This window comes from Lutra lutra, chromosome 10 (genome assembly GCF_902655055.1).
Source record: "Lutra lutra chromosome 10, mLutLut1.2, whole genome shotgun sequence".
NCBI lineage: Eukaryota > Metazoa > Chordata > Mammalia > Carnivora > Mustelidae > Lutra > Lutra lutra.
This window is the reverse complement of record NC_062287.1, coordinates 43,860,644-43,881,653: the sequence shown is the minus strand read 5'-3', so window position 1 is coordinate 43,881,653 and position 21,010 is coordinate 43,860,644. Positions and strand designations below refer to the sequence as shown.

The 21,010-nt window shown below is 35.5% G+C and overlaps 1 protein-coding gene across 3 annotated transcripts in view; it reads left to right on the top strand.

Annotated features, from left to right (window-relative positions):
• Positions 1 to 20,404, top strand: part of TMEM135 (transmembrane protein 135) — a 253,981-nt gene extending 233,577 nt beyond the window's left edge. For all 3 annotated transcript variants that reach the window (XM_047691065.1, XM_047691064.1, XM_047691062.1), the window contains 8 exons: positions 391 to 537; positions 3,534 to 3,603; positions 7,174 to 7,341; positions 10,448 to 10,511; positions 11,465 to 11,541; positions 15,991 to 16,089; positions 17,350 to 17,417; positions 19,266 to 20,404. In XM_047691065.1, the coding sequence (XP_047547021.1) occupies positions 391 to 537; positions 3,534 to 3,603; positions 7,174 to 7,341; positions 10,448 to 10,511; positions 11,465 to 11,541; positions 15,991 to 16,089; positions 17,350 to 17,417; positions 19,266 to 19,398 (826 nt within the window). In that variant the 3' untranslated portion in view covers positions 19,399 to 20,404. The remainder of the gene's footprint in view (positions 1 to 390; positions 538 to 3,533; positions 3,604 to 7,173; positions 7,342 to 10,447; positions 10,512 to 11,464; positions 11,542 to 15,990; positions 16,090 to 17,349; positions 17,418 to 19,265) is intronic.
• Positions 20,405 to 21,010: the final 606 nt, after the last annotated feature.

Here is a 21,010-nt window from a genome sequence, read left to right as displayed (position 1 = left end):
AATACGTGAAGGGGATTAATAGTACACTTGCCTTGTTGAACACTGAATAGTGTATGGAATTTTTGAATCAGTGTATGGTATACCTGAAACTAATATAACACTGTGTGTTAACTATGCTGAAACTAAAATAGAAAACTTAATAGAAGAATTTGCATTATTAAAGAAATGGCTGTCAACATTTTCTAAGTATTCAATAGATTTTGAAAGCCTATATTTATAAAGGATAAGATTTTATGCAAATTTTGAAAAACGTTATTTTAAATGATACGGTACTCTCCAAAATGTATTTGTATACTAACAGAATCAGGGCATTTTTTTTTTAATTGTCTTTTTCCTTTTTTTTTTTTTAAAGGTGAAAATGCCTCACTCACATTGTGCTCTTTTCTTTAGGTTTATAGTAGGGAAGGAAGAAATTCCCACACATTCTTATTCACCAGAAGCAGCATATGCAAAAGTGGAACAAAAGACAGAGAAACATGAAGAAAAGCCTAGAAGAATGAATATAATTGCTCTAATCAGGAAACTTGTGGATTCAGTGTAAGTTTTTTATCTTGATATTTAGCACACTTTACTGTTTTATATGATATTTGTACTCTGCCAAGGTGTTTTTGTTTTCTTTTGAGTAATGATATATTTATCACTATATATACATATATATACATATCATTATATATACATATCATGTATATATTTATATATATAAATATATATGTATATTTATTTATATATATATATATATATATTTTTTTTTTTTTCCCTTTTTACCAGAAACAGTGCATAGAGTTTTATAAAAGGCACATAATGGCAGTGTTACTTATTATTCTTGTCTGGCCTATAGAACATCATATGCCTTTGAATTAGATTTATATGAACTTGTAATAGTTTTCTATGTCAAACTAGACACAGTTGCAGGAGACCAGAATGGGGAACTTTAGGAAACAGGTCAATATGTGCTAATCAGATATGCCACATGTGGAAAAGAGAAAGAAAAGTTCCGGGACACATTTAAGAAGATACAGAAATGGTAAGGAGCAAATTTTACATAAAGGTTTTTGTTAAGAGTAGAAATTTTCAGGGCTTTGGAAATTGAATAAAATATCTTTATTTGTGTATTATACAAAGAAGTCTGAGTTTCATACAAATAATATTTGTATTTCAAGTATAGATATTTAAGAAAATTAATTTAGTGATTTAAAATTAGAACATTAGTTAATAAAAATTATCTTGGTAGTGGTGTTTTAGAGACTGTTGAATGAATAGCCAATGTAGAAAGTTAGGGATCAGTTTTGGGAAGCTGAAGCTATAAATCAGACCTGTCTTAGACTCTCATTTCACGCCTGCTGGCTTTGTGACTTTGGGCAAGTGATTTAGCCCCTCTGGACCCTGAAAATCTCATCTGTTAACTTGGGTTAATGATCTCTGTTAAGGAGTGTTGCATCCGTTAAATGAAATAACATATTAGTTGCCTCATATATGTGAGCACAGAGTAGGTGCTCAAAATATTTACTGAATTTAAAGACTTTGTCTTCATTTTAGCATATATCACATATAGAAGGTAAGAGGCAGGAAAGGAATAACAGATGGCAGAAATAACTGTGATAGTGAACTTTAAAAATATTTATGTATTTTTTGTTTGTTTTATTTTTTTCATCATGATAAGTATACTCCTTAATCCCATCACCTGTTTCACCCATATCCCTACCTACCTGTCCTCTGATAATCAGCAGTTTGTTCTCTAAAAAGTGTCTTTTTCTTGGTTAGTTTTTCTCTCTCCATTTTTTTTCCCTTTGCTCATTTGTTTCCTAAATGCCACATATGAGTAATATCATATGGTTGAATAATATTTCTGTGTGTGGGGGGGCACCTCTTCTTTATCCTTGGATGCTTGGGCTGCCTCCATAATTTGGCTATTGTAAATAATGTTGCAGTAAACATAGAGGTGCCTATATCCCTTTGAATTAGTGTTTTGTAATTTGGGGGTAAATACCCACTAGTGCAATTGGTAATGAACAAGTTCAAAATAGTTATGGACCACCTGAGTGGAGAAAAGTGACAGGGAATCCCTATTTGTGGAAATCATGTCACTGAGAATCAGAGGGGAATGCAGAGAAGGGAATGCTGAGAATGTATCATGTGGGTGAATGATGCCTTGGGTATCAGAACTAATCAGGTCATGGCTGAACTTGTCAGACTCGCCTCAGTGTGTTCTCTGCTGTGGAAGGAGATGCAGGGTAATATACATAAGTAGAGCAGATAAGACAGGAGATGGGGAGTCCAGGTTTTGAGAAGTTTTAGTAACAGACCGAGGGAAGAATAAGTGACAATCTAGCTGATAGCAGAATTGAATTTCTCTAGCAAAGAGAGTTTAATGATATCTGTGTAGTTCCAGTAGCGCTGGCTGAGGAATGTCTTTGAAGAGGACACTTAGAAGTATGAAGAGTGATGGTTTACATACAGCCCCTCTTCTCTGATTTACCTCGTTTAGGGCCCAGCTTTAATCCCTCAACTTCACATGGCCAGATACGTCCCATCATTCTGATGACATAAGGGCTACGGACAGCAGGAGCTTCTACTCTCCCCCTGTCTGTGAAAGGCTGCCCTTGTACCCCAGCTATGGTACACAGTTGGATTTCCTAAAGAGTTTTGCTAATCAGTTTGCAAATGGAATTATAGAGATATGGAGCCAGAATATCACTCTACGCTTTATTGTTGCAAATGAGAAAGTTACTGTGTTCCAACCATGAAGATAATTAATAACCTGCAGTCTACAAGAGTTATGAAAACTGCTCATTTTGGAACGTGAACACTTCACAGAGAAAGGGGGAGAACCAGAGCCACATTAGATATTTTACTTATTTTTTTTACGCCTCAAGTGAATATATAGTCCTAGAGTCAACATACCAAATAATTAAAAATCCGTCTATCTTGAACAGTAGTCCCCCCAGCAGAAACATTTACTAAACACCAGAGGACCAAGTGGTTTGCATTTAAATCACAAATAACCCACTTTGGAATTCCCACATGATCTATTACTGTACTTATTTTAAAAACTGAATTTTGAAGTCTAATACCATATCATGTTTCCTTTCCAGATGTTTTCTCTCATATATAATTAAGTATAAATTCCTGTAACCTGAGCACTTTCTCATTGTGATTGTTGCTCAAGTACTGACTTCATGGGTGACTTGTGACCGTTACACTCTACAGTGAGCAACTTAAAGCTTACAAAAGATTTGGCAGAGTATAGAGATAATATGTACATATTTCTCATATTTAGTCACACATATTTACCAGTGTTTTTTCTGTTGTGTATTTAAGTGTTTTGGCTGCAGTCACGTATTTTATGCACTGTTTCAAATGGTGAACTGAAAAGAAAAAAAAAAAATCTGTTCTCTTTGCTTTTTTATGTCCTAAGAAATCAAAAGATGCATGCATTTAGAAACAAGTGGGTAATGTTTTCTCCTTTTCTGGTTAGAGAGTTTTAAGCACGTCTGCACACATACACATCATTTGTTATTTTTGTTTTATTTCAGATGTAGGCATGGACCAAGGCATAGATGTTGCAAACACTATGAAGATAATTGCATCTCTTATTGCATTAAAGTAAGTATATAAAAGTATCACTGTTAGCTATGGGGAATATGTGTAGAAAAAGCGTTTTGAAGATTTAATTTATTTACTTGAGAGAGAGGGAAAAAAGCATGAGTGGGTGGAGGGGCAGAGGGAGAGGGTCAAGTAGACTCCCCACTGAGTGCACAGCCAGATGTTGGGCTTGGTCTCAGGAACGAGATCATGACCTGAGCTGAAGTCATATGCAAAACTGGCTGAGCCACCCAGGCGCGCCCCATATAGAAATAACTTTTTGAATTAAAGCGTGACTTCAAAGGAAATGGAAAAGTAGACAGTAATTGCTATCGTTCCTTGCATTTGACTTGAAGAATGAGATATTTGTGAAAAATAGATAACGGTTTAGCTTTTAGTATTCATTTACCAGGTCCTTGGTTAATTAATTTCAAAATTTGCTTATTTAAAAATTAATGAAAGGGCACCTGGGTGACTCAGTTAAGAGTCTGCCTTCAGCTCAGGTCATGATCTAGGGTTCTGGGATTGAGCCCCGTGTCAGGCTCCCTGCTCAGTGAGGAGTCTGCTTCTTGCCCTTCCTCTTCTTCTGCCCCCTCCCCCTGCTCATGTTCTCTCTCTGTCAAATAAATAAAATGTTTTTAAAAAATTAGTGTAAAACTTTCAAAGTAGAAAAGAAGGTGACGCAACAACAGCAAAGAAGACAGAAAAATAAAGTTATTAGAATGTGTATGTTGTAATGTATTCTTATTAGAATACATTCTAGAACAAGGTCCCTGAAGTGTGCTGTGCACTAGTGGATCAGCAGTCACAAACATGCACTGTACACGGTCTGGTGCAGTGGCATTTGGTGTTGGACTTGTAAAGATGTTAGTTTTAAGGCATGGCACTGACTGGAGCACGTCCACAGTTGCTCTACATGCCAGAAGTCAGCTGTGCCCACTGGCATAAATTCCTCCCTCGCTGATAACATTTGTGTCCGCGAGTGTCTCTACTTGCCACTCCCCTGGTCTGTGCCTGCTGCTGTCTTCCCATCCTTCAGCACCACCACCTCTGGGGATGAAGTTAGTGTCCTTGCAGTTAGTCTGGCACAGGTGGTACCACCTGCTAAAAGTTCTTTAGTTTTGGGTGAGGCTCTCAAAATCCTGAGGCTTTAAAAAGTTTACATTCTTCCTTATAATATCTGATCCCCACTCTGTTGATGATGGGAAGAGGTACAGCACCCCTAAAAAACAGCCTCCTGGCAGTCACTGTGTGGGAGAGGGACTGTATCAAGTGCTTCTGAATGCGAATGCCTGTGGTTTGATATTGACGGTGGCATGTACCCACCCAACACTAACCATTACTGTCCCTGAAGGTCTGAGCAGAGGTTAAAGGAATAGAGTATTTTTTCACTTGTGTGATGGTTTCTGATACACTCCTTCCAGATCTGATTTCCTGCCGCACTAGTACACTGGCAGGGTGGGGGAGGGTAACAGTGTTGCTGGCAGCCTCAGTGTCTGCCAGCTCCCAGACAGGAGTTATACCTCCCAAATGGACATAATTCTGATTTAAGGGGAGACTTCAGGAGGAGAACCAAGAGCAATACTCTGATTAAATCAGTTATTTGAGAAAGTTTGGGAAGAGGGGAAGTGATTATTAAAAACAATATATGAGAAAGTTAGGCAGAATTACTGAGGAAGGAAAACATCTAGTCATTGTTTCAAATGCGTACCAGTCCTACAAACTTGGTATAAATTGGAATATTGTCCTTGAATGTAAAATTATTTGGAGACCTGTAGGTGAGGAATTACTCTACAAATATAATAAAATATTTTGACAGTGCACCTTATTATTCCATCAGCTCAGTTAGACCACATGTTGAATCACATCCCTGAGCAAATATTCATATGAATTAGCCTTCCCTGCAACTCGCTATGCTCCATTCATGCTTTTTCTTATTTCCTCGTAACTACCAGTCTCTGTTTTGTCTTTGTGCTTTCTGTCCGAGCTCTCTCAAATGTTTTTCACATGCTAGCTCCTGCTTTTTCTGTGTGTTTAAATATCACATCCTCTATCACCTTCCCTTACCACCCAATTTAATATAGGCTGCCTGTTATTTCCCTCCTAGACTCTTGATTATTTCCTGCACAACACATACTGTAATTTGTAATTATTTAATTTATTCACTTATTTACTCTTTCTGTAATGAGCATGAAGCTCCATGGAGGCAGGAATTTTGTGTCCTCCTCACCACTCTGTCCCCAGCTTCTATGCAGTGGTTGGCACATAAGAGGACTTCAGTGACTATTTCCTGAATACATGGAAGGGTGAATGGATGAATGGATCTCTTGAAAATAGCATGGAAAGATCGAGCATGAGTGTGACCCTTGAATCCTTAGATTAATATTGTTAAGATTATTAATGGCAGGATAAAGTGTGAACACTTCATGCATTAAACATATACGGGGCACTTTCAGTTAAGCAAATGCATGGTTATTTATGCTAATTTGTCAGGCAGCATAATTCTCATGTTTTAACCGGGTATTAGACAGTTTCAGGTAAATTGATGAATGTTTCTTAATAGTAAATCAGTTTTCTTCTAAAAATAAGGCTGTTCTCTGGAAGATACAAACCTGACCTTTAGAACTCAGCAGGAATGTAGACATTTTTCCATCCTACTGGTGGTGAGAGGAGAGGAGGATGGGAGACCGGTATTACAGTGTATTGGCTGAATCATGTAAAATACTGTTCTTTTATGTACCATTTGCTTTTGTGCTAATTGTAATTTTTCAGTCTCGGTATGAAGTAACATTTAAACTTTATTACCCTAATTACTGAAATGAAATTGACCAACAGTAGTCATCATCTCTGTTCCCTTTTGCCCTATGGATAGTTGCAGATAATACGGAAAAATGATGGCAGCTAGTATTCCTTTGTAGTGGATTTGCTTTTTCAGGTTTTGTTGAGTATACTTTAAAGCTACCATTTCTTAGAGATGTTTTCTTCTGATACTGTTAAACAGAAATAAAATCCTAGATATAATTTTTTTTTTCCTGGAGAATTCTCTTAACCTGATCATTTAAAAAGTTGATACCAAAGGCCTAAAAATAAAATTACTTTTTCTGTCAAAAGAATTCCTACTTGTAGTAATGATTAAGAAGAGTTCTCTTAAAATTTCCGAAAAGCGTTTGGTTTTGTTAACTGGTTTTTTGGGTTTTTTTTTAGTTTTGTTTTGTGATTTTTTTTTTTTTTTTTTGAGTAGTGCTTTTTTCCCTAAAATTCAGTTGTGGTTTAGGAATTACAACTCTATTAACAATGTTAACAAAATGTCAAGAAATGGAAGTTTGGTGCATAGACAAGCTCGGCTAGTGCTTGTGAGACTTTCAAGTTTAAATCAAAGAAAGTATAGTCCCTGAAAAATTTTACCCTTATTTTAAGGTAATTGTTTTAAAATTGTTTGAGGTCTTTAATGCTTAATTTTGAAAATACTTTGATATAAATTTGTGTTATTTATTTATTTAGAGTTCTGTTTTGATTCTGCAACAGTAAAATGTCTGTCTATCAGACTTAGAAATTTGGATGTAAATCAGAATTTATCCCAATTTTCTCCAGGGTTTCATCAGAATGTTTAGCGTGGGCTACTTGATCCAGTGCTGCCTCCGAGTTCCCTCTGCGTTCAGGCATCTTTTTACACAGCCATCCCGGCTATTTTCTCTCTTCTACAATAAAGAAAACTTCCAGCTCGGAGCTTTTCTGGGATCTTTTGTTAGTATATACAAGGTAAGGCTTTCAGAAGAGGAAAGAAAAATGGGAAATAAATAACATGGCTATTACTAGAATGAGATACAGCCTTCACCCATCCATCATTTTTTAAATACTTCTTTCTGTTGTATTCATAAATATCTTAACGTCTCCAAATATACACAGTATATTGGGAATCGAGGTTGGAGAAATTTCTTCTTTTAAAATGTTACTTAATGTGCTGAAAAGTGTAGACCTATTTGCATTTATACATAATTTTCAAGATTCTCAAAGACTTACTTTTTTTCTCCCCCAATAACGTAGATACTGAAAAAATATGAACTTGATATTTCTGACATCAAAAGTGGATTAATAGATCTGGTCTATTTGTATTTCTTAATCCTACTTCCTGCCTGGTTATTAAATTAATTTCAACATATTTCAGACTGTTCTGGTGGTTATCAACACTTGAGCCAGTAAAGATTTTCTTTTGTAACTTATATAAGCAATGACTTATGATCTCTCTTTGACCTACTCTCTGCTCCTACTACACTCTCTCAAATAACCATAGTGAACATCCTTCCACCCCTTTCTCCATGTTCCTATAAGCATACCCACACATTTATAAGTGCACACCTAAACACTTATGTAGGAGTCATCCATGACACAGTGCTCTGAAATTTTAAGTAATGGTGTTTTGTTTAAACTCATATAAAAATCATTTTACTGACATTTTACTAACCATCGAAAATTTAGATTCTAAATCTAAATGTAGATTCCAAATGGTAAAATGTGTTGATTAAGGGTAATTGTATGCATACACACACTTTGTTCTTAAACTAAAAAAAAAATTAATGCTGGGAAACCTGAATTTTGGAGTCATTTTGGGTAAGATGGTTATGTGTCATTTTATATAAGTATTTATTATAAAAAGTAGGTATGGGGGAAGTATTTTGAAATGGACGTGAGAACAGGAATAACAAATGATAAACTATAGTTAATTACTTGTTATGAACTATTACTAATATTGAAAATATTTTCAATATGGTTGGACTAGGAAACATTACTAATGTCTTTGAATACACAAGAGTTAATAGGACACAGTATTGGCAATTATATGTTTATATTCATATTCTTTTTCATTTCTCATGTCATAGAGTTTGTATTTATTCGTAACGTAAACTCTTAAGTGTTACATGTGGATTATCCCCAACATCTTTGTCCCAGGTTGGTTATTCTTCACCATCCAGCATATCTCAGAGCATGTTTTGTTTGTTTGCTTTAATTTCTGTTACTACTTTTGTGTTCAGGTAATACAAGCTAGTAGTGGTATTAAACTACAGAAAAATACAACTAGGTCAGAAAATATCTTACAAAAAATAATGGTACAGTGTGTTCCAAAGCCACATGCAATTGAAAATAAAATTGTCCGTGCCGTTAACATACTTATAGGAATATAATTAAGAGAGGACAGGGAAACAATCCCTATTTCTTCTGTGTCTTCTAAGTGAACTGACTCTTTTTTCATTTTGTAATGTTCCTCTTTATTTCAGGTAATATTCTTGCTCTGAAGTCTGTAATGTCTGATATTAATATAGCTACTTCAGTGTTTGATTATACTTGATATATCATAGTCTTACTGTTCTTTTATTTTAATCTTTCTGTGTCTTCAATTTAAAGGTTGATTTCTTTTAGATGACATATAGTTGGTTCTTTTTTATACAGTTTGATAATCCTTTGGTATATTTAGACTATTTACATTTAATATACTTTTTGATATGGTTTAGCTTAAAGCTCTTCTTGCTAGTTGTTTTGTATGTATTTCCCCCCACACCCCCAAGTTTTTTTTTTTCTTTCTCTACCTCCTGGATTTAAAAAAAAAATTATTTTTTATTTTTAATTTTTATCAATTTTTTAAAATTTTATTTATTTATTTATTTTCAGCATAACAGTATTCATTGTTTTTGCACCACACCCAGTGCTCCATGCAATCCGTGCCCTCTCTAATTTTTATCAATTTTTAATATTTTTTGTATTCATTCTTCTCTGTTGGTTTACTATTTATACCTCTTTTTTTTTTTTTTAAAGGATTTTATTTATTTACTTGACAGAGAGATCACAAGAAGGCTGAGAGGCAGGCAGAGAGAGAGGGGGAAGCAAGCTCCCTGCTGAGCAGAGAGCCTGATGCGGGACTTGAACCTGCGACCCTGAGACCATGACCTGAGCTGAAGGCAGAGGCTTAACCCATTGAGCCACCCAGGCGCTTCTAGATGATAACTATTTTAAGCTTTGGGGACAACATGATTGGTCTCTCTCCTGGCTACTCAGCTCTGCTGTAGTGTGAAAGCAGCCATAGACAATATACAAATCAAGGAGCATAGTTACATTCTAATAAAACTTCATGGCACTTTAATTAGAACTTCATAAGATTTTGACACATCGCAGTGTGTTTATTTATTTATTTATTTCATCCATCAAGAAGAATAAAAGCATTCCTAGCTCATGAACCATACAAAAACAGGTGACACAGCAGATTTGGCTAGTGGGCTGTATGTAGTTTTTTGACTACTGCTTTAGAGAGTTAATTTATTTTTATAGAAATAAACAATATTAAAAAATGTCTTCTAAATGTATCTTCATTTTGCCATCTTCAGAGCTCCTCATTTCTTTTTACAGATCTAAACTGGTATTATATTCCTTTTGCCTGCGAAACTACCATTAACATTTCTGGTAATGAAGGTCTGTAGGTGTTGAATTTTCTCAGTGTTTATCTACCCGAGAAAGTCTTTATTTCATCTTCCTATTGAAAAATATTTTCTCTCAGTGTAGAATTCTGGCTTCCAGCTTTTCTCTTTGTTGGAGTAGGAGTGATTCTGTATCTAGGCAAAGTAGAGTTTGTGATTTCGTTTTGAAAAACCATGACAAGAAAAACATTATGTGTGATTTCTTAATATGAGTCTATGCAGAACAATAACTTTATAGCAGTTTATTGTGGATAATTTTCCCAATCATGTATTTAGTTTGATTCGGATAGGATCACCAGTTTGCCTCCACGTTCTATTAGTGACTCACTCATTATAGATGTTACATGCATCTTTTCTAGAAATGAAACAACTGAAGTCATTGCATTTTCTTCTTGATACAGGGTACTAGTTGCTTCCTGCGCTGGGTCAGAAACCTGGATGATGAACTGCATGCTATTGTAGCTGGTAAAGCAATGATAAAACGGAGTTGTTATTATTGTATCAATCAGTGGTAGGAATGACGCAGAAGTAGTTTCCAAATTCATCTGATTTCTAGGGATCTCTCTTTCTCTGTAATAGAATCCCTACTGAGGCAGTAGTCCAAACATTTTATATTTGCAAAGTTTAACCTGTCAAGGCATTCTTGCCATCAGGTGTTTTGAATTGGCAGTGTAATGACTTGGGCATCTGCCCTGCTACAGGCCAGAAATCCTAGGGAATGTGTCATAGAAGAACACAGAACTTAAACAAATTTTGTGACTAATGGGAAGGCAGTTCTATTTCTTAAAGTATTCTGTTTTTTGCCATGAGCACATTACATATAGTTCAATAAAATAAATTTTTTATTTTTTAGAAATGTAAATAATTTCATAAAAATTAAAACATGAGATTAACATTTTCTGCAAGTTGTAACATACATGCTACTTAAGTTAAATTAATAATTTTCAGGTATTTAGTGGTAATATACCTGCTAGCAGTATTTCAGGCCTCTTCCTGCCTTGGGCTTCCGTTTATGGAATGAAGGCACTGCTATGGAGGGAAGTATGATGATAGCACTAAGAGTAATTTTGAGCTGTTAGAAGAATTGATTAATAAATATTACCACTTAAAAATGATTCTGAAAATCATTATATTTGTCAGACCACTGTTGTTTTTAAAGTTAAAATTAGAATGTAAAGTTTCTTGTAATATATGTATCAGAACTGTGTGTTCCTAACTCTACAAGTCAGTTTCTCAGTTTAAAATATATGATACTTACTCCATTTTAATGTCATGAAGTCTATTCCCATCGTTGATTTTGTATAATAAAAGGCAGTGCTACAGATCAATTCTGTCTTACTTAAGTGAAGTGACATTTCTGAGTGACTTACCCACAAATACTCGGGATTTGATCAGTTTTGCTTTATTTGTTGTTTCAGGATTTTTGGCAGGAGTATCAATGATGTTTTATAAAAGTACGACAATTTCCATGTATTTAGCTTCCAAATTGGTGGAGGTAAGCAAACATTTTTATGCATGTATATTTCCAAAGAATATAAAGATTTTCGTGAATATATATTCCAGTTTACAAGAGCAAGTCCGTCTATGAAAGTATTTGTTAAGTCGGTTCTCCCGTTTCTTCCTCTTTCTTTATGTGTGTTATTTTCAAATATATATAAGTGTAGAAAGAATAAAGTAACCAGTACTCATGTACCCATCATATGGCTTCAACAGTTAACAGCATTTGACCAATCTCATGCCATCTCTACTGCCCCAACCCCACAAGTATTGAATTATTTTGAAGCAAATCCCAGACATCATATCACTTCTTCCAACTCAGGATAAAGATGCCTTAAAAACAAACCGATTGGGGTGCCTGGGCGGCTCAGTGGGTTAAAGCCTCTGCCTTCGGTTCAGGTCATGATCCCAGAGTCCTGGGATTGAGCCCCTCATCAGGCTCTCTGCTTGGCAGGGAGCCTGCTTCCTCCTCTCTCTCTGCCTGCCTCTGCCTACTTGTGATCTCTCTCTCTGTCAAATAAATAAATAAAATGTTTTAAAAAAAAAAACCGATTGGGGCACCTGGGTGGCTCAGTGGGTTAAATGGGATAGAGCCCCACATCGGGCTCTCTGCTCAGCAGGGAGCCTGCTTCCTCCTCTCTCTCTGCCTGCCTCTCTGCCTACTTGGGCTGTCTGTCAAATAAATAAATAAAATCTTTAAAAAAAAAACAAAAACGATCAATAGTCCTACCAAAGTGTAATCAAAATACCGTTTTCCTACATTTAAAAAACCTTGTCATTCTTTTCTGCTATCAGTAAATATCCAGTTAGAGCTTATATTCTCACTGATAATCTCGCAGATGTCTTTTTGCAGTCTCTTTGTTTTGAGATCCAAAGTCTCTTTTAGTTTTTAATAGCAACTCTCCTTCCCCACCTCTTTCTTTTTTTCCTTGCCATTTATTTGTTAAAGATCTAGGTTATTAGGTCTGTGGAATTCCCACATTCTGGATTTTGCTGATCATATCCTCACTGGTGGTGTTAACACGTTTCCTTAACCCACAAATTTCCTGTAAACTGTTCATTAGATCTAGAGGCTTAAGCAATTCAGGTTCAGTTTTTAGGAGGTGGAGGGGGACAGAAATAGCTCACATTTACTGTGTGTTTGAATTCCCATTACATCGTATTAGGAAGCACAGAAATGTCTAGTTGTTTCCCTTTTTGTGATGCTAAGATTGATCAGTGGGCTCAGTATTAATAAAGCTAAATAAATAAATGTAAAAAAATAGAGCCAACATAAGACTCCCTATTAGGCTTTCACTTAATTGTTTTAGCAGCCATTAATACTCATTGTCAGGGTCTTTTTATTTCATTGAGAGTTATAAAATTGTCATAATCTATAATTGTTTCTTCTTCATAGCTATAAGTGGGAATTCTTTTGAAAAGAACTTTCCCTTTTCAGCTGTTTCAGCTTTGAAATAGTTGGCTCACAAAGTGATAATAAAATGCTTGATTACTTCCTTTTCTTTACTGTTGTTCAGAATGAATTAGTTTTTGGCATTTTGCAAAATTGACCTGTGAGTCTTTATTTTCACGTGTCATCCTAAAGACATGAATTTTAGCATACTTGATTTGTTTCGACCCAGGCATTGCTCTCATTGCCCTGTCTTTGACCATGAGAGCGTCTACAGGTTGATTCCTGTTTCTTTTTTATATAATGCCTAGATCTCTGGTAGCTTTCTCACTTTGTGATAAAACAAGATGTTCCAGGCTCATCTTGGCCATTTCCTGCCCCAGGCACAGAATCAGCCTTTTCTGCAGTGACTGCTAGTTTCTTTTCATGGGAAATGGTATTTAGAGACTTTTGGATACCAGAAGTTTCTTGTTCATTGGCTAGGTAAGCTTTCTTGGCCATTCCAGTGAACAGAGCTAGAGAATCCTTCTCCCCTCCACCCTTTTTTTAGAGAAAGAGAAAATAAGGAGCATATTGATATTTCCAATTCAAAGTTAAGATTACAGATTTTTTTTAACTTGTTTGATTTTCTTAAAAATGTTACCTCACTGAAAGTCTGTATCCTAATAACATAAAGAGAATTACATATTTGCTTTATTCAAGTGTGTGTGAGAGAGAGAGAGAGAGAGGAAGGGAGAGAAAGAGTTTGATATTTTTCTCAGTGCAATTAGAAGTTATTGGAGAGTTTTAAGCATAGGTTTTAAGCATGGAAATGACGTGATTTAATTCATGTTTTAAGAAGAAAAAAAATATTCTAGCCATTTTGTAAAGAATAGACTAGAGGCAAGACTGGAAGCTGGGAGGGTTGTTAGTCTTGGGCAGGAGATGGTGGCTTGTGCCGGGACAGTAGCAGTAGGGATGAGGAGAAATACACAAATTTGGTGTATGTTTAGGAGACAGAGTTGACAGGGCTTGTTAATGGAGAGGACAAGGAGAGTACAAGAAAGAATGTATCCCCTAGCTAGCGAAGATACATTCTGTGACACTGGGGAAATCTAGTATTGAGATCTAGTTTGTAAAAGGTGTGTTTTGTAGCTGCTTCCCTAAATGCCTAGAGTTTTTTAAGCCAAGCAATGGTGTAGCTATTTTCTTAAATCAGTAGGCCATATTGGGTCTTGGCAAAAGAAACTGGATGTAAAGTGTGCTGATGAGAATTTTTTTTTTTTTAAATTCAGAAAGTTACAGATTTAAACTTAGGGTGTCCTTTGTGGAATTAATGGCTATGGCATAATAGGCAATCATTTTCCTATGATTGAAGTTAATTTTATATTAAAATGCTGCATTACTCTTAATAATGAATATTAAATAAAAGTTAGCTGACTTGACACATTTTTCTTGGAAAAAGTTATTTCCAAGATGTATTTATTTAATATTTATTATGTTCCCATTACTATACTAGGTGCTGGTAAGCATACAGAAATATAGGATATGGTTTCCCCCCTTCATTAACTTAGAATCAGGTTCAACAGATAAGTTTTATTATAAGAAATTAAGAAAACAGTTATTCCATGTATCAAGAGCTACCTGTTTCACATGTTTCTATGATGCTCTTTTACCACATTTGACTTTGATTTTTGTCAGCAAGAATACACTATAATATACCTGTTCCTTGTAATATACTGTATAGTATTTGCAAAATACCAGCCCATGTATATATTCCTTCCTAAGTAGATTACAACTCTTTGTACATTATCTTACAGATTGAAATTAATTTTTTATTAAAATGCTGCATGATTATGTAATGAATATTAGATAAAAACCAGCTGTATAGACAACTTTTAAGGGAAAATTTTTTTTCATGTTCTTTAGTTCAAGAAGACCCCTGTCTTCTTGAACCTTCCTCCACATGCTGTTCTCTCCTGGTTCTTCTTTTTCACTTTTCGTACTAGTCATACTTTAGCTTTCCCACGTTTCAGAGAAACCTTTGCCATGAATTACGCCATGTTCTATCCATATAAATGGACTGGTCCTTCCCATATGTATTGTGCACTTTCACCCAGCTTGTTGCCTCTGCTTTTTCTGTCTTGTGCCTCTTAGGGGGCAGTACTATTAGGAGCGTGGTCAGCAGGCTCGCTAGTCCAGAAACTGTTTGCTCTCGGTTGAGGATGAGATAAGTATAGAAATTGAGAGCAAGCATTTGGAAACTTCTATAGCAACTTGGCAGAGTTAATTTGTCTTTTGAATATAAGAGTGAAAATTTGGTTCAGTTTTGTGTTTTTAAATTTTATTTTTCTAGTAATTTATTTTTATTGCTTTATGAAAGCATCAAGCCATGACAACTAGATTAAAAAAAAATTTTTTTTTCCTCCCTGCAGGTGGTTTGAGAAACACTACTCAAATGTAGTCATTTCTGAGATTCTCTTTGCTCCTTTGTCCTAGACACAGTAGTTTGCTTCCTCCTAAGCGGGGAGCCACAAAAAAAATTAAACACACACAATAAATATATATACATAGTTATACATCTAAGTGCATTCGTTGTTTCTCTTATGCACCAACTTAGATGTTCTTGTATTCATTTTTAAATCCCAGGCTCCTGCGTCGTGCCCAGCATGTCACTAATTAACACCATTAAATGTTGAATGAAGGAGTGAGTGAGTGAACAGTAGCAGAGAAGGGAGGACCTGAGCATTGGACCAAAAGCATTGAAGGATAAATGATATAAAAGAAGTAGCAATAAAAAGTTACCGAATTTCACAGAAAAGTATTATTACTGGTGTCTCAGGTTTCGGGTGAGGGAACGCGGAAAGGAAAGGGCTGACACTTAACTCTGTCATGGATGATAGGACCTGTAATTTGAGCTCCAAAAGGATAATGACTATTTGGAAGGTAGAAAAAATAGTTGTAGACAGGGAGTGAATATATTGCTCCACCGTATTGTTCATGCTATTTAAAGTTGTGTGTGTTTGGGTTTTTTTTTTTTTTAAATCTATCTTGGATTATGTTTGTTTTTCATTCCAGACAATGTATTTCAAAGGCATTGAAGCAGGAAAGGTTCCCTATTTTCCCCATGCAGATACCATCATCTATTCCATCTCTACAGCAATTTGCTTCCAGGCAGTAAGTATAGCTTTTTGAAATGAAAAATAGAATTATTTCTATTTCTGTACATTAAACCAATGGGTGAAAATAAAGGCCTAGAAACATGTCTATTGGTTATAGTTTACCTTTAATTTTAATTTTTTTTTTTTTTTTTACCAAGATAGCTTGTAAGTTTCAAATTGTTAACATGTTAACTTAATGGGCCAAGTCATGTTTCCTGAACACAGTAATTTTTAGGTTTAAACAGAGTGCAATTTATAGGTAAATTATTACTCTAGTACTTTGGCTAGAATGCCCATTTTATTTTATTTTATTTTTTAAGATTTTATTTTAAGATTTCATTTGTTTATTTGACAGAGAGAGAGACACAGCGAGAGAGGGAACACAAGCAGGGACAGTGGGAGAGGAAGATGCAGGCTTCTCACCGAGCAGGGAGCCCGATGCAGGGCTTGATCCCAGAGCCCTGGGATCATGACCTGAGCTGAAGGCAGATGCTTAATGACTGAGCCACTCTGGCGCCCCTAGAATGCCCAGTTTAATTAAACTTCTAGAGGAAGGAAGATACCATGAGCATAAATAAGAATAATTGTGTTTCCCTAGTATTACTCAGGTAGCAAGGGTAGGAGTAGAATCTAGATTATTAGAGGCATTGTTCAACTTCTTTAAATTCTGTAATTGTCATTTGATGTTCATGGTTTTAGGGCTGTTGCAAAATTTGGGGGACCACTTTTTTTTTTTTTTAAAGATTTTTATTTATTTATTTGACAGAGAGAGATCACAAGCAGGCAGAGAGGCAGGTAGAGAGAGAGGAGGAAGCAGGCTCCCCGCTGAGCAGAGAGCCCGACGCGGGGCTCGATCCCAAGACCCTGAGATCATGACCTGAGCCGAAGGCAGCGGCTTAACCCACTGAGCCACCCAGGCGCCCCTGGGGGACCACTTTTATTTGCACTTTTTCAGAGTAATGCCACCAGGTTGATAAACTCATTACAACTAATGAAGTGACAGCTCCCTAATGAGTATTCAGTTAATGCTTTCCTAATAGTAGTGACTTAACTCTATTATTTCATAAGCAGTATTCTTATTTGAGGTCCTATTTACAAAGATTCTCAAGAATTATTCAACTTAAACCTAGATACATATTTTTGTATCTTCATCACTGTTGCTTTTAAAATACATGAGCAATAAAAATAGGAGATAAAAATGCACTTTTGGCTAATACAACTAATCCTCTTTCCTATTGACTAAAAGAAGTCTCAGACTGAAATGTTCTAACCACAGGCTGTCATGGAAGTTCAGACCTTGCGGCCGTCTTACTGGAAGTTCCTTTTAAGGCTCACCAAGGGCAAGTAAGTGACGGAGACGTTGTAACTGACCATAGAAAACAAGCAGTTGCCACAAAACAGATTTTGAATCTTTCCATCTTTTTGAGGGAATATTCTTTCAGTGGTCAAGTAGGCCTCTTATGTATAAAGCAAATATGACCATCTTAACAAGAATAACATGGGGCCTTCTTTTAGTGAACATTATTTTGACTTTTCTTTTCCCTGTATTATTTGAGATATTTTAAATGTTGTAGGAAAGTTCTGTATCGATCTGAAAACTGCTCATTAGTTGCTACATAACACACTTAAGTCTCACTTTCAAAGTCTTTGATCTCTTCTTTTTGATTAAAAAATGCTAAGCAGATTTATTAGCAGTCTTGCTTAAATAATTGAATGATTTCCATTTGGGGAAGAATAATCCTATTCTTTCTTGATATTATAAGCATAATTTCCTCTGCCTTTATTATTCTGTTCTTCATTGTTTTTGTTAGCATTTTCTGATCTTAATCTAATTCTCTGGGAGGCAGCTTGACCTAACAGAAGGACTGTGGGCTTTGGAGTCGGACAGACTTAGGTTTGACTCTGGCTCTGATAACCTTTAGCTGTGTCACTGGTGAGAAGGTTGTTTACCCTCCTGAGCCTCCATTTCTCTCTTTCTACTAGAAACAGTAATATATTTTCTGTATGATTGTGGGAAAATCGAAATGTTTATAATAGCACTTAGCACCTAGTAAGCACTTAGTAAATTGCAGCTGTTATTAATATTACTAGCATTCGTAGTTTTAATAGCAAACAGTTGTGTAGTGCTTACTGTGTCTCAGATATGGTTATAAGATACACACATACACATACAACACAGGGACACATGCATAGGTATTTAATCCTTAAAGTAGCTCTACAAGATAAGTACTTTTAAGATCCTGATTTTATGTGGGAGTCAGCTGAGGTGCACATGGAGGTAAGCTAGCTTGCCAGAGTCACATGGCAGTTGAAGGATCTATGGGATATGAGCCAGGTCGTCTGGTTCAGCAGTCTTCCTGTTAGCCATGATTTCGGTGTGTCCTTTATGTTATTATTGGTTAATCATCTATTTCTTTGTCATTTAGTTTTTTGCCTATTAATAAGCTTATCCAGCTGATTATTTTGGAAGGGAACTTAACCTTGGAAAGGCACTGAAAGTTACATTTATTTTTCTTGGAATAGTGGCAATGGCCCAGGGTTCAAAACTAAATTTATTATTCTCCCCAGAAGAAATGCTTGGGACCAGGCATAGAGACACAGTTTCCTCTTGCACATTGGCTAAATATGTGTCTTTCAAAAAGATTTTTTTTAACCTTTTAAGTTAGGTGATGGATAAAATGAGGGTATACTTTTACTTTGTTGTGTCTATTAGAAATTTGCAAACCTATTATGCTGTTTTCCCTTTAATCATTAAATACTTGCACATTTGGGTGTGTTTTGTGTGGATTGTGAGATATCAAAATGTCAGTTATGAAAGAAATTACATTTAATACTTTGCCTCATTGGTAATATTAAGCTCAGTCATTTGTTGAGTTTATTTTCTGTGATTTCATTCATCAGAAAAATTATAATGAGCCTGTTTTTCTATTTGACATAATCTAGTAGAAAGAACTTGAAAAGGGTCTTCTGAGAGTCTCTGGGGTCTCAGGTCGGGGGATTATTATCTCTTCAAAGAAAATATGAGACCAGGAACCTTAAAGTAGAGGATCAGTGTGACTTTTGAACCAGCCGTTGAGTCTTTTGTCATGTCAGTCTTTTCTGTCTTCCCATTCCATGAAAGACATGTCAAGTGAACCATCTCATTTTATAAACGTCGTTAAATGCTTGTTCACTGTGTCCTCTTTTTTGCAGATTTGCTGTCATGAACCGAAAAGTCCTCGATGTTTTTGGTACTGGTGCATCTAAACACTTTCAGGATTTTATCCCTAGGTTGGATCCGAGATATACGACTGTAACACCAGAGTTGCCCATCGAGTTTTCTTGAAGATGACTGTAATTTATTAATGTGACCTAATGTTTCATTATTTTCTTCTGAAGACTCACTTATGTTGAATCGCAAAGAAGGAGTCTTGAGCTTGAACTTCAGTGTTATTTCAATGAGAGATGCTCTTTGTTTTTCTTACCAATCAGAAGTATAGAAGCTTTTTAGGAAGGTGTTGCTTAATAATTAAGCACCCTTCCGTAGCCAGAATCTGATTCTGGGACACTGTAGTGGTTGACATGATGCTATATTATTGATTAAGTTATGTCCATAAGCAATCTTAAATAATCTGTGTAGAAATGTAGTAACAAATAAGAGTATACTTAAAATTACTTTAAAAGATGTTTTTAGCTCATTCCAATATAATTCTTGGTTAAAACTAAGAATATTTCTACATTTTAGGATACAAAGGATCACGGGTACATGGATTTGGTCTGTATTTTTTTTTTTTTAATTTTGAATTGGTAACTATAGTAGTAAAATATATGGATATGAAGTAACTCTTCACAGACAATGCTGCTTTAGTATAAAGCAATTTAATTGAAGAAGGTGGCTGTTCTTACTTCAGGGATGCAAAGACGGGTCTTACGCTATTTGAATAAATGTGGTGGTATCCCTGTCTTCTTCCGCTGATGATAGCTTCATCTCTCTCCAGGATGAATTGGGCTGTCTGGCAGCCCAGTGAACGAACCTATGTACTAATGGCAGGTTAGAAGTAAATGGAAATGGACATACCTGATACAGTTGAAATGTGTGTTTTAATCTTTTGCAGAAGCATTTCACTTGAATATTTAAAAGCTAATGAGGTTGTTTCTAAACCTCTTGTGGGTTTATGATGTTTGTTTTCATTTATTAGGACTGAATTCTTCATGGCTAAGGTTGTCTGCCATTGTAGATTTAGAAGGGATCCATAGTGGTTTTGGCAGGTTTGTCATTTTGTTCCCTCTCGACTGTTCTACCTACACAATGGATATTTTACAACTACAAACAATATAAAAATCCGGTAGTTGTTTAAAAAGGCCATTTCATCACTAACGGGATTCAGGTTCTCGAGCCTCTTTTCAAAAACTTATTGTCACCATTTTTATTCCTGTTAGAATAAAAGAAGTGACAAAATGGAGTCACTGTTGATTATAAGTTCAGGACAGCTGTAATTGAAATATGATTACTCTTTAGAGTATTTCAGGGAAAAGTTTTACTTTTCTAAGTTGATAAAAGGCTTAATTGGTTATAATGTCTATAGTTAATATAACAAATAGGGATGATGGTATATTTTTTTAATATCATTTTGTTGCTGGAAAGTTTTGGGCCATTGTAAATTAATTATACAGTAGAACTTGTGTCACAACAAGGATTATAACCCAGACTTTAAAAGTGCTTAATCCTCCATATTCAATTTCATCAAGCCCTGTATATTTCTGTTTACATGTAATCCTATCCTTGGTTGTTAATGGCAAATTGAAACCCAATGAAAAGACAGACTCTGGTACCATGGTAACAGAGAGAGCCACTTTAATTAGATCACAATTCTGCATTGTGATGAACTTGGAATTGACTTCTCTATTAGACAGTACTGTTAAGGCATCATTTTGGTTTCAGACTTCAAAATTCATTA